At 41.7% G+C, this 13,295-nt stretch overlaps 1 protein-coding gene across 2 annotated transcripts in view; it reads left to right on the top strand.

The window, feature by feature from the left end:
* Positions 1–11,947, top strand: part of klhl4 (kelch-like family member 4) — a 41,643-nt gene extending 29,696 nt beyond the window's left edge. For both annotated transcript variants that reach the window (XM_016248502.1, XM_016248503.1), the window contains 3 exons: positions 1,500–1,712; positions 4,794–4,965; positions 11,609–11,947. In XM_016248502.1, coding sequence (XP_016103988.1) covers positions 1,500–1,712; positions 4,794–4,965; positions 11,609–11,668 — 445 coding nt within the window. In that variant the 3' untranslated portion in view covers positions 11,669–11,947. The remainder of the gene's footprint in view (positions 1–1,499; positions 1,713–4,793; positions 4,966–11,608) is intronic.
* Positions 11,948–13,295: the final 1,348 nt, after the last annotated feature.

Below are 13,295 nucleotides of genomic sequence, written 5' to 3' on the forward strand. Positions count from 1 at the left end.
CCAAAGACCCTCTGGTGTCTTTTACATTAAAGTCACATGAGTGGCAGGCGAGCTGCTGTTAGCTCTGTTCAAGAAAACGGAGGCTGGGTTTGAATCTAGCCGAACATTGACTGATTACTCATGGGGCATTTCTGTAACCCTTCAAGCTACCTCTAGAGCCCAGTGTCCTACATCTCCAAGTGATTAATTGATCAGTCTTTTCAACGGGACATATCATAGGTATCTTTTTGAATTTCTGTAGGAGAGGGGTTGTCAGGCTCAGACGCTTCTGACCCAGAGACCCCTCGCCAAGACTGAGGACCTAAAAATTCTTGAAATTCTTCGTAACACTGTAAAATTTCTTCCATTGACAAACATTATTGTATTATGCTTGTTTCTATCAGATTATAGAAGTTAATTCTTTTGTCCATAATCTTTAGAAACACATTTTTAATATTTTTGAGACATTTTATATATTTGCAATACTTCTTGGACCTCCAGGAGTCTGCAAACCCACTGTTAAAATAGACAGCATTTTACAAATATTTAATTTTAGCAGTATAATTCTCTTTTCAGGAAGGAAAGTGAGTAGTTTAAACACAACATAATACAAAAATAATAAATGAAATGCATGTCACTGGTCTTATTGTGAGTGTTTAAATATGTTTTATATATTTTTATAAACACAAGTTGTTACTGACTTTACTACTGTATTGTGACATATTTAAGTGAAACAGAAGAAGAAGAAAAAAAATAAAGCAGGTCTTTTATTTATAAATTGTTGACTGGCTGAAATGTGAGTGGTGCATACAGGATCTCAATGCACTTTGCTTAACTGCAGCATGGCCTTGCATATGTCATAGACGTCAAGTAAGCATATCATAGGAGCACGTTATAACACTTTGCTTAAAGATCCCAAGTCAATACATAAATAAGTAAAATGAACAGATAAATTGTTCACAATAAGACCAGTAACACACATTAAGGTACATTTGGATTTCATGCCACTTTATCAATTTCAATTTCAGGGGGAAAATAATGCCTCTCAACAAAAAAGTTAATTTGTGACACTGGTGCCTGTGCTGATGCAGGAGGAGATAAGTGCTCTATAATTGAATGTAAACTCATTCAGGGCTGGCCAAAGATAGTTCTCTCAGCAGCCATCCTGGCAATGGCCCTTGTCAGATTTTTTTTTCTCTAAATAATGGGTATACAAGTACAGGTAGTTTAATAGGAAAACAGTTTCTTTGTTTATCTCCAAAAAAATATTGTTTTAATAAAATTTTACATTTCAAATTACCAATAAAATCTGCAGAAATGGAATTATAAACTTTTGCTACTTTAGCTAAAAATAAGGCTTAAAACATACACACACAATATTTTAGGGTCAGTCCAGCGAAGGCACATGCCCACTTTCATGATCAAAATTACCCCAGTGTATACAGTCAAGTCTTCAAACATCCCGTTTCATTCTGAAATGTTTCTTGCCAACTTCAAGTAAAACATTTATGTATTTACAGGTTGTTTGCTGTTGGCGGTCGTGATGGAAGCTCCTGTCTGCGATCGATGGAATGTTTTGATCCCCACACCAATAAATGGAGTATGTGTGCACCCATGTCCAAGAGGAGGGGAGGAGTGGGCGTGGCCACATATAACAGTTTCTTGTATGCAGTCGGAGGACATGATGCACCAGCTTCAAGCCATTGTTCACGTCTCTCTGATTGTGTGGAGAGGTAAGCTGCCACGGCACAGCATCTGGGAAGAAAATTCCAACACCTGATGATAACAACAACAACAACACTCAACAGAAAGCAGGCTGCGAGTCTTGGCACATAGTTATGGGTGCCAAGTACTACAATTTGCATGTTTATTTGCAAATTTGGACACACTTTACTCCACTGTGAAATCACTGTTACCTTGTCATTGAGGAATGTTGTAGGAAGCCACAGTAATTCCGTAATGTGGTGATAGACTGCTGGTGATGATCTGAAACAGCCTAAAGTTTGTAATTAAAATTGAAAACTCACTAAGGCTGCATTTAATTGATCAAAAATGCAGTAATATTTGTGAATTATTACAATTGAAAATGACTTCTATTTAAATGTATATATTTTTTAAATGCTGAATTTTCAGCATCATTACTCCAGTCTTCAATGTCACATGAAATGAATTGGGATCCAACCAAAAGGGCACAGCTACTTCCAGTTTCCTGTGGAAGCCACCTGCGCCCCTACTTTTTGGCGTAGGCCAGGGCTTGCACAAGAGGACCAGCTACTGCTACTATGGCACTGCCCACTGTGTAAGACTGGATAACACTGGGAAAACGTACCCGTTCTACTTGGAACCGGGACGTTACGGAAGCTCCAACCTTCCCGAAGGAGGTTTCGGAAGCAATACACACATGAACATTCCTTAGGTGCATATGGAAGAATGGAGGTGATTGTAACCCTCTTGGAATGGCAGAAGTCTGCCGGGGAAACACGGGCTCAAGGCTATACCGTGGACTTTACACATATGGGATCCACTTAGGTCTTACATATGGAACCCAGCCTTCTACTGGTTCTCGAGGATTCAACGAGTGAAGGCCTGGTGCCGGACGCTCCGACATGTTTGGCTGCCGAGGGGACAGAGGAACTCAACAGGGTCTACTATATGGACTCTCTGGAGTGGTTTTAGAAAGCCGACCCGAAGCCGGGGCCTCTCAGTGCTTCTACCCGTTTGAGGTGAGAACACAGGAGGATACCGGCTCCACACGAAGGCTATAGAATCTAGTGAACGTGTTAGGGGTCACCCAGCCCGCAGCCCTACAGATATCCGCCAGCGAGGCGCCACAAGCCAGCGCACAGGAGGATGCAACACTTCTGGTTGAGTGAGCTCGCAACCTGAATGGGCAGGGCACACCCTGTGCCGGATAAGCCAGGGTGATGGCATCCACTATCCAGTGGGCCATCCTCTGCTTAGAGACGACATCCCCCTTCTGCCGGCATCCGTGACAGACAAAGAGCTGGTCTGAGGTCCTGAAGCTTTGCGTCCGGTTACCGTAGCACCTTAAGTCTCAGTCGGGAAAGAGCAAAGCTAGGGCTGGGTCTGCCTCCTCCGAGGGCAGCGCTTGGAGGTTCACCACCTGATCCCTGAAGGGGTAGTGGGAATCTTGGGCACATAGCTAACTCTAGGCACGAATCATTGACCGAAAATGCGTGCAGGTCCCCTACCCTCTTGATGGAGGCCAATGCCAGCAGGAGCAAAGTCTTCATTGAAAGGAACTTCAGCTCAACCATCTGCAAAGGCTCAAATGGGCCCTGTTGTAGTGCCATGAGCACCAGAGTCAGGTCCCACGAGGGTATAGAGGGGGGCCATGGAGGGTTTAACCTTCTCGCCCCCTTAAGGAACCTGACGACCAGGTTATGCTTCCCCAGCGACCTCCCATCTACGGGGTCGTGGTTAGCAGCGATTGCAGCGACATAAACTTTAAGGGTGGAGGGAGACAGCCTTCGCTCCAACCCTTGCTGCAAAAAGGAAAGCACAAATTCGATCGGGCATCTTCGGGGGTCTTCTCAGCGAGAAGAACACCACTCAACGAACAGGTTCCACTTCAAAGCGTAGGCGTGTCTCGTAGACAGTGCTCTCGCCGAAGTGATGGTGTCGACTACCTCTTGGGGTAGGTCACTCAGAACCTCCGCGTCCCATCCAGGGACCAGACATGAAGTTTCCAGAGGTCTGGACGCAGGTGCCAAAGGGTGCCCGAGCTCTGAGTAAACCCTTCCTCAGAGGAATCGGCCAAGGAGGGGCTGTCGCGAGGAGCATTAGTTCTGGGAACCAGGTCCGGGTAGGCCAATAGGGTGCCACCAACAGGACCTGCTCCTCGTCCTCCCTGACCTTGCAGCTGTGTGCCAGTGCGTCAGCTGTGTGCCAGTGCGTCCATGCCGAGTGTTCCCTCGGCCAGGGAGAAGAACAACTGGCAGTGAGAGGTTTCTGGAGAGGCAAACAGGTCTACCGGAGTGGCTCCGAAACGTCTCCAAACCAGCTGGACCGTCTGGGGATGGAGTCGCCATTCTCCCGGGAGCGGAGAATGGCTTTAAAAAGACGTTCCACCCGTGAAGCTCTTTTAGATGGAAATTGCTCTTTTAGTGTGCTGAAGCGCACAGGGGAGATGGCCATCTGCAACACACACAGGGGTAGTGCAGCCTGTTGTGTGCAACCCACTCGACACGGGAAAACCATCGCCGCTGAAGCGCTGTCCACCAGCACGAGAGCCCACGAAGAGCGTGCTTGACTGTAGCTTTACTCTCAGCAGAAGGTCAGGAGCAGAACAATAGAACCACTCGGCTCCGAAGCGAAAAGCTGAATATGCGCTGCATCTGCTGCCTACTTATACTCACGCTGTGATCAGCAGCAGCTGGATGCAATAATCGCATGCCAATGTGCATTGGCTCATTTAGTTTACACTCGAAGTGGATTGGTCTCTCTAAGCGAGATCCCAATTCGTCGGTCATCCGACGTGACGTCGAGAGTGACCGACTGAAAGGGAACTGAAATAAGTACCTAAATAACACAAAGACATCCTAATTAATGAACAACGGCCATCAGAAACTTCAACTCATTACTCTGTTATTACTCTGCATGCTGAAAGAACAATGGATTTCATTGTTAGGGATGTTAATCATAGTTCTTGTGCTTTCAAAGGCTTCCATCATCTAGATTACAGACTGGCTGTTGTTTAACCTCTCTATGCAATTATCTATTGTATTGAAAGTGCTAGCACAGGTTTATACTGTGCTGTACTGGGTTTCATACGTTCTGTACTGCATTTACAGGTATGACCCCAAAACAGACACATGGACCACAGTGTCCTCTCTGAGCGTCCCCCGGGATGCAGTGGGGGTGTGTCTGCTGGGAGACAGGTTATATGCGGTCGGAGGATATGACGGTCAGACCTACTTAAACAGTGTCGAGTCCTATGATGCACAGAACAATGAATGGACTGAGGTGGGTGAATTGAGTCCATCTTCAAATCAGGCTGCCTTTCAAGTAGTGGTTTTTGACTCCAAGGCCCCCCCCCCCACTGTCCACAACAATATTCAAACGCCTCATGGTTTTTCCAGTTTTTTTGTGATTTCTACCTGATGAAATATTTTAGAGCTTGGCATTACTTGAAAAATGTATATTCGTAAAATGCCTATAGAGTTTCGATTAATTTTATTGCTGTCAAACAATTAAAAAATGTAACTAACTAATCACACCTAACATTAAAGTTTTTAAATATACTTTTATATTGCAATAATTTCACATTCAGTCTTCAAATTAATGTAGAGACAACAAAGACAGTATATTTTTAATATTTGTTTAATGGCATAATTTTTTTATGACTGAAGGCGTGTATCAATGATACTGATTTCCCCCCCCCCTAATATTTCACCTTTGACTATAGCCATTCAACATTATAGTATAATTGAGAGCTATCTCAATCTCAACTAAAATGAGCTTCTACCCGTTACCAAAAGGGTGGAGCTAAACCCACTGTAGAACGTTGATTGGTTGACTAGAATCGTCACTTTTGCGTGATACAAGGGGATAAAGCGTCCTTCACTCGTCCTGCTTTGCTGTCCATCAGTGTTGGGCTTATTTACATTTGCGAGTGCGCAAACACAAAAAAAATATAACTGTGTATTTTATAATTTTATATTTTCACACAGACGATAGCCGTTTCTCAATATGCGTTCTTGTCTGTTCTTGTGGACTTCTGAAACGTCATTGCCCAAAAACGCGTGCCATTTTTCTAAATATTACTGTTATTGTGTCATGAAATGTAGTTTTAAGAGTTTTTCAGGCTAGAATGTAATTGTTTAAAACTCAAATCTGTGGTTTATTTATAAAGATAGCACCTATTTGAAAATTTGCTATGCCAATTTCGGAGCTCCAGGCGATCACCGGGCACTCAGTGCTCATGTATCTGAATAGAGCAGCCTTAGCTCGGCTAGTCCTTCTGACATTTGCCGCTGGCTCTGATGTCTCTGTAGTGATTAAACACGAGATACAATTTGTTTTGGGTATGCTATATTTAACAGGCATTCTCATGAATCTATTATTTATTCCTGGTCATATAGTTTTGGCTGAGCACAAAGTTATTTAACTTTATATATTTATTTTGAACTTTACTGTAGTACAGCGCTGACTTTGTAGCATACGTTTGACTGAGTTGTTTGCTTTTGTCTTTATTTCCTCTTATATAAGCCTCTTATACTTTGTACTTATACTTTTATAATGCTATTACTGTTCATTAAAACTGACATTTAACAAAAAGAGGCAGAGTTGTGCTTATTGTCGTGCTTTATCGTCGATCGCTGCTTTCTTGCATACAACACGCCTATCAAGAAGGGTACTATTGTCAGTGGAATAACAATAGTACAACAATAGTTAACAGGGTTAACCGTTCCGAAGCGTACTGTACTGAACTGTACTGTACCGCTCAGTGGAAACGAGCCATAAGAGGAGATTCTCTAAAAAGCTGGAAAACCAGTTTTCAGCAAACGACCCTGCTTCAGTGTGAAAAGACCTGAAAGACATCACAAAGCACAAGACACCATTCCCCAGCACTGAGGCGAATCAATGACTTGTTGAAGACCTGAATGAGTTTTACTGCAGATTTGAAACTCCAGGTTTCACACCCCACACCCACTCTGACCATCTCTCTACACAACCTTTAACACCTCCAGCAACCCCCCTCTTCCCTGCCTGCACTTCAGATCAGTGAAGATGATGTGTGTCGGGTCTTCTGGAAACAGAAGAGAAGGAAAGCACCAGGCCCAGACGGTGTTTCACCAGCCTGTCTGAAAACCTGTGCTGACCTGCTGGCCTCCACATTTTCACAGATCTTCAACAGATCACGGGAGCTGTGGGAAGTCCCTGCCTGCTTCAAACACTCCACCATCATCTCTATCCCAAAGAAACCACAAATCACATGACTTAATGACTACAGACCTGTTGCCCTGACATTTGTGTTCATGAAGTCGCATGAGAAGACTGGTGTTGGCTTATCTGAAGGACATCACTGGACCCTTGCTGGATCCCCTGCAGTTTCCTTATTGAGCAAACAGGTCTGTGGATGATGCAGTAAACATGGGACTGCATTATGTCCTACAACATCTAGACAAACCAGGAACTTATATGAGGATCCTGTTTGTGGACTTCTGTTCGGCTTTCAATTCAGTCATCCCAGCACTCCTCCAGACCAAACTAACCCAGCTCTCTGTTCCTAGCTCTATCTGTCAATGGATCACCAGCTTTCTGACAGATAGACAACAACTAGTGAGACTGGGGAAATTCATGTCAAACAGCCGCACCATCAGCACTGGTGCCCCCCAGGGATGTGTTCTCTCCCCACTGCTCTTCTTGCTCTACACCAACGACTGCACCAATTCTGACCCCTCTGTCAAGCTCCTGAAGTTTGCAGATGACACTACAGTCATCTGCTTCATCCAGGACGGTGATGAGTCTGCATATAGAAGCAAGGTAGAAGCAAGGAAGCCTGCATATAGAAGCAGGGAAGCATATAAAACCAACCCCACCCACTGCAAAAACTGCACTGCAATCTTCTCCTTCTGTCCCCTCACTGAGACAGAAATATCAAAACTTCTGCTCTCCAGCCATCCTACAACATGCCCTCTAGACCCAGTCCCCTCACACCTCCTCCAAGCAATCTCTCCTACACTTTTACCAACACTCACACACATCATCAATACATCTCTCCTCACAGGCACCTTCCCCACTGCATTCAAGCAGGCTCGGATAACCCCACTGCTCAAAAAACCTACATTAAACACTTCACTTACAGATAGCTACAGACCTGTCTCTCTCCTTCCATTCATAGCGAAAACCCTCGAAAGAGTTGTTTTCAACCAGATATCATTGTTTCTTTCACAGAACAACAAACTGGATCCTAACCAGTCAGGTTTCAGGAGTGGCCATTCAACTGAGACTGCGCTACTGTCAGTCACAGAAGCCTTGCGGATTGCAAAAGCTGATTCCAAATCATCAGTCCTTATTCTGCTGGATCTTTCTGCTGCTTTTGACACTGTCAATCATCAGATCCTCCTGTCTACCCTCTCTTCAATGGGCATCACAGGGATTCCACTTAGCTGGTTTCAATCCTATCTCACTGGTAGGTCTTTCAGGGTGTCTTGGGGAGGGGAGGTATCCAAAGCACATCAACTTGTCACTGGGGTTCCTCAGGGATCAGTTCTTGGACCCCTCCTCTTCTCCATATACACAACATCACTGGGTCCCATCATACAAGCACATGGCTTCTCCTACCATTGCTATGCTGATGACACACAGCTCTATCTTTCATTTCAACCAGATGATCCAACGGTAGCTGCACGGATGAGAGGCTCAAATCACTTTCCAGAACATTCTCGTTCACCACTCCTGGCTGGTGGAACGATCTTCCCACCCCTATCCGGAATGCTGAATCCCTGACAATTTTCAAGCGACAGCTGAAAACTCATCTCTTTCGAAGCTACTTGACTTCATCATAAAAAAAAAATAAATAAAAAAAAAGTATCTCTCTCTTTATTTATTCCTTCTCTTTCTAGCTTGTACTTATTTGAACAATGTCTAAAAACTTGGTATTACAACCACTTCTTGTGTCTGTTTGCCTCTTCAAGAAGAATCGCTTTATGTATCCCCCAATTGTAAGTCGCTTTGGATAAAAGCGTCTGCTAAATGACTAAATGTAAATGTAAATGTAAGGTTGAGCAGCTGGCTGTCTGGTGCAGTCTTAACAAAATGGAGCTGAACATGCTCAAAACAGAGAGATGGGATCGTGGACTTCAGGAGAAACCCCCCTGAACTCCACCCACTCACCATCATGAACAGCACTGTGGCTGCAGAGTCATTCAGATTCCTGGGCACCACCATCTCTCAGAACCTGAAATGGGACAGTCACATTGACTCCATTGTTAACCCTTTCGCACGTGAGTTTAAAATATTCTAGCTGAGCCCCCAGCGTGAGTTTTTTTTAGGCGACCGTTATTTTAAAATGTATCGCCTTATTGTTTCCATGGCGACGCGTCATGCTTGTCATGTGACACAACGCAGCCACAATAGATCTGTGTAACACATGGATCGCTTTTATTTCGTTTTTCCTGTTTTATTCAAAATATTCACAAACATGCTCACTATATTATGAAATATCTGATATTCCGATTCTGAAATATGTGCAATTAAATCTGTTTGGTAGTTTAAACACTTTTATATTGACCGTGTTAGTTGATCTATACCGGGTGATGGGCGCCGCCATGTTAGTTCGCGCTGAATCCGAGCTGTGGGATTTACAACACGCAAATTCATCCTCTCCTCCCGAAACACGTTAAAGTAGGTCTCCGGTAAACTGGGAGAAGAGCAGAGTAAACTTTATAGTTACCTACACAATCTGTATATGATATCAATAAAACATGTCGTCAGATTATATTTGTAAGGATCATTATTGTCGTTTCCATAGACATCAGCGTGCATTTTACAAACTGTAAATGTATGGTTTTGCTAGTACTTATGTGTATTTAAATGTCTGAACCCTAAAATAAGTATTATATGGTTGAAAACAATGAATATTTGTCATAATATGACACGCGCTCAGCGCGTCCGATCTGGCTCCGCGCGAAAGCGGATTTAAATTCAGCAGTTGATGACGTGACGCACTGAAAGTTCTAATCACACCGGTGTGATCGTACGCTTCAGGGACCAGCCAAGACTGATCACACCGGTGTGATCGTACGCGTCAAAGGGTTAAAAAGGCCCAACAGAGATTGTACTTCCTTCGCTGAGGAAGTTCAACCTGCCACAGGAGCTGCTCACACAGTTCTACTCAGCCGTCATTGAGTCTGTCCTGTGCACTTTAATAACTGTCTGGTTTGCCTCAGCTACAAAATCAGATATCAGAAGACTACAGAGGACAGTTCGGACTGCTGAGAGGATTATTGGTGCTCCCCTGCCCACCCTTCAAAAACTGTATATATCTAGAGTGAGGAAAAGGGCTCAGAAAATCACTCTAAATCCCTCACATCCAAGCCATCTCCTTTTTGAACTTTTACCGTTTGGCCAGCGCTACAGAACACTGAACACCAGGACTGGCAGGCACAAGAAAAGTTTCTTCCCCCAGGCAATCTACCTCATGAACAGTTAAATGTTCTCCCCTACTTTTCAATAAAAATAATACCACTTTTGTTTACTTAATACTACCCTACATCTCATTCCATTCCTTGTAAATTATATTACATATACCACAACTGTACATACAAATTTAGTCTATTTCTGTTTTTTATATACATGTGTGTATTTTATTATCACACATCTTTATTTTATTATTATCTGTGTGTTGTTGTTGTCTCTGTGTACTGGAAGCTTCTGTCTCCAGAACAAATTCATTGTATTTGCAAACATACATGGAAATAAAGCTCTTTCTGATTCTGATTCTAAATATAAAGTTTTGAATATAGAAACATGAAATAATTAGGGGGAAAAAATAATTATCTTTTTAATTATGAAACAGTAGTTGGTGATTAAATGAGTAAATCATTGAATCATTTGATTCATTCAAAAGGACTGATTCATTAAGGAATTACTTATGACTTTATGAATGGGTAATTGAATCATTTGCTCAACCTATTTGTTCAAAACATGAATTCATTCTGGAACCAAACACCACTGTGTGTTGTTCTGAGATGTACAGCACTGCTGTGGATTTGTTTGGAACTATTTTCATTAATATTGTGTCTAAAATATAATTCACTTAATATTAACTTATTTTATTGAATTTCACCAAATCCATATACTTTTCCAATCGTGCTGATAATCATGCTGGTATATCAGATAAACAAAAATCTCTTGCTTGTGTAGTATTACTTAAATATATAGCTACATTTACTACATTCTACAACTACAAATAACTATATTATGTCAACACTTTAAAAACATAAATAAAATAATTTTATAGGACTGCTGTCCAGTGGTTTAGAACCACTGCTTTAAAGGTACATTCAAAATTGAGGTTACTGTGAGACACTTATAATGCAACTTAGTGGGGCCAGATTTAAACGTGTGAAGCTTATAATTTTATAAAAACACTTACAATACAGCTGAAATAACACAGAAGTGTTAAAAGAATAATTAAAGTTGATATTTAAAGTTGCATTTTTATAGTCAATTTAGGGTTTTAGATGTTATAATGTCATGGCAACAAAACGTAATTACATATAACCACCTAGAAATGTTCTAGAACAACAAATATGTCAAAACAGTCGACTTTATGAATGTTCCTTGAATGCTTGGATAATGTACGTCTGTGAACGGGAAGTGCAAGCATTTCCTGCCATTCATCTGTTTTCCACTGTGTCACAATGGCATCGCACACCATGAGGTTAACCTCTTTCCTTAGCCAGCCCGAGTTACAAACGGTTTATTCAAGTCTAGTTTGCCTCATGTCTACACTTCCCATGGCTCCCTCTTGCTCTCGCTTTCATAAGATTACCTGCAATGGGCTGTTAGTAGACATAGTGTGACAGAGAGCACTGTGGAGGAGGGAATTTGCTGCGGTTGGACACTGGTCATTAACCTCTGTCTCTTGTTATTCTAGGAGGTCCCTCTAAACATCGGGAGGGCGGGGGCATGTGTGGTGGTCGTGAAACTGCCTTGAAGGCTCAGTGTCTGAACTGTGACCTCAAGAAGAGGCCTGCGATGTCAACATTTGGAATGCTCTTTTCACGTAGTACACAACGTTCATCAAAGCTATCGTCAACACTGGATTCATCTCAACAGATTTAGACAGCCGTGTGCCGTTCAGTCTGTTTTTGCTCAGATATTTCAGCACTATTACAGACTGGAATAAAAGGGGAAAAAATATTATTATAAGATTTTACTTAATTATATGAGACATTTTATATTAAAAGAATACTTTTGAAAATGCATCCAGTCAGATTTTGAGTTACAATTTTTCATTTTAATATTTACATCTTGTTAACCTCATCACATTTTTAACATTATATCTTTTAACTATATGAAAATCAAATGTAATTTTAAAGACAGCAGCATACTTGTTTACTTGTGCAATTTTTCCATTTGAAAATAAATCAAGTCACTTAGTATCACTAGTCATCGGCAATAAAATCAACTTGGCTAATTGGTTTATGCTAAACATTATGGATTAGAAGTCAAAATCTAACAATAACAGCAAGATTACTACAACAGTCAATAAATCCAGTACATGGGGAGAATCATTATTCTACATGAAGGACATAACTGAATCAATATGAAATGAAAAGAGGCAATATCACTTCAATCAAACAGACCCAGAGACTTAGGAGGTTCAAGTCTAGGAAAAAAAAGACCCTGAATTGTTGCAGTGTAACCTTTAAAAAATTCATGTGCTATTTGTTGATATTCTGAAATGTCACAAGTTGAAAGTGATGCGAAAGAAAGGACAGAGTGATGTCGAAAGCAAGATTGTATCTGATAAAATGGATAGATTGCAATTATAGTCTTTGTTCTCCAACAGACAGTCAATAAATCCAGTACATGGGGAGAATCATTATTCTACATGAAGGACATAACTGAATCAATATGAAATGAAAAGAGGCAATATCACTTCAATCAAACAGACCCAGAGACTTAGGAGGTTCAAGTCTAGGAAAAAAAAGACCCTGAATTGTTGCAGTGTATCCTTTAAAAAATGAATGTGCTATTTGTTGATATTCTGAAATGTCACAAGTTGAAAGTGATGCGAAAGAAAGGACAGAGCGATGTCGAAAGCAAGATTGTATCTGATAAAATGGATAGATTGCAATTATAGTCTTTGTTCTCCAACAGAGCAAGAGCAAAACAAAGACTGAACATTTCAAAGGGAATACAAATTTATTATTAATGCAATGCAATTGCCGCAGCACATCAGAAGATGGGTGGAGAGGGAGTGCAAAAGGGCAAAAAGACTGCAGGTGTTGCTTCAGTCCCACCAGATGTTGGAAATGGCAATATCTGAAAAGCCTTCTGAAATTACCTGACCTCCAGTCCATGGCCTCATGGAAAGCTGTGTCTGCTTCATCCACGCTGGAACTGAGAAATCAATGCCAAGACCTCTGAATGAAGGTAAGAAAGTACAGAAATAAAAAAATAAATCCACTCACAGCATTTTGCGTTTCATCTGTTTTACTAGCACTGGAGAATTCATAATTAGAATATTTTCATTGCTTTCTGAAATCACAAAACTTTACAATGATCTAAATGTTCAGCACACATTCATGTGATTTTGTTGGACATTACAGAAAAGT

This window comes from Sinocyclocheilus grahami, unplaced genomic scaffold (genome assembly GCF_001515645.1).
Source record: "Sinocyclocheilus grahami isolate Dianchi unplaced genomic scaffold, SAMN03320097.WGS_v1.1 scaffold880.1, whole genome shotgun sequence".
In the NCBI taxonomy this organism is placed as follows: Eukaryota; Metazoa; Chordata; class Actinopteri; order Cypriniformes; family Cyprinidae; genus Sinocyclocheilus; species Sinocyclocheilus grahami.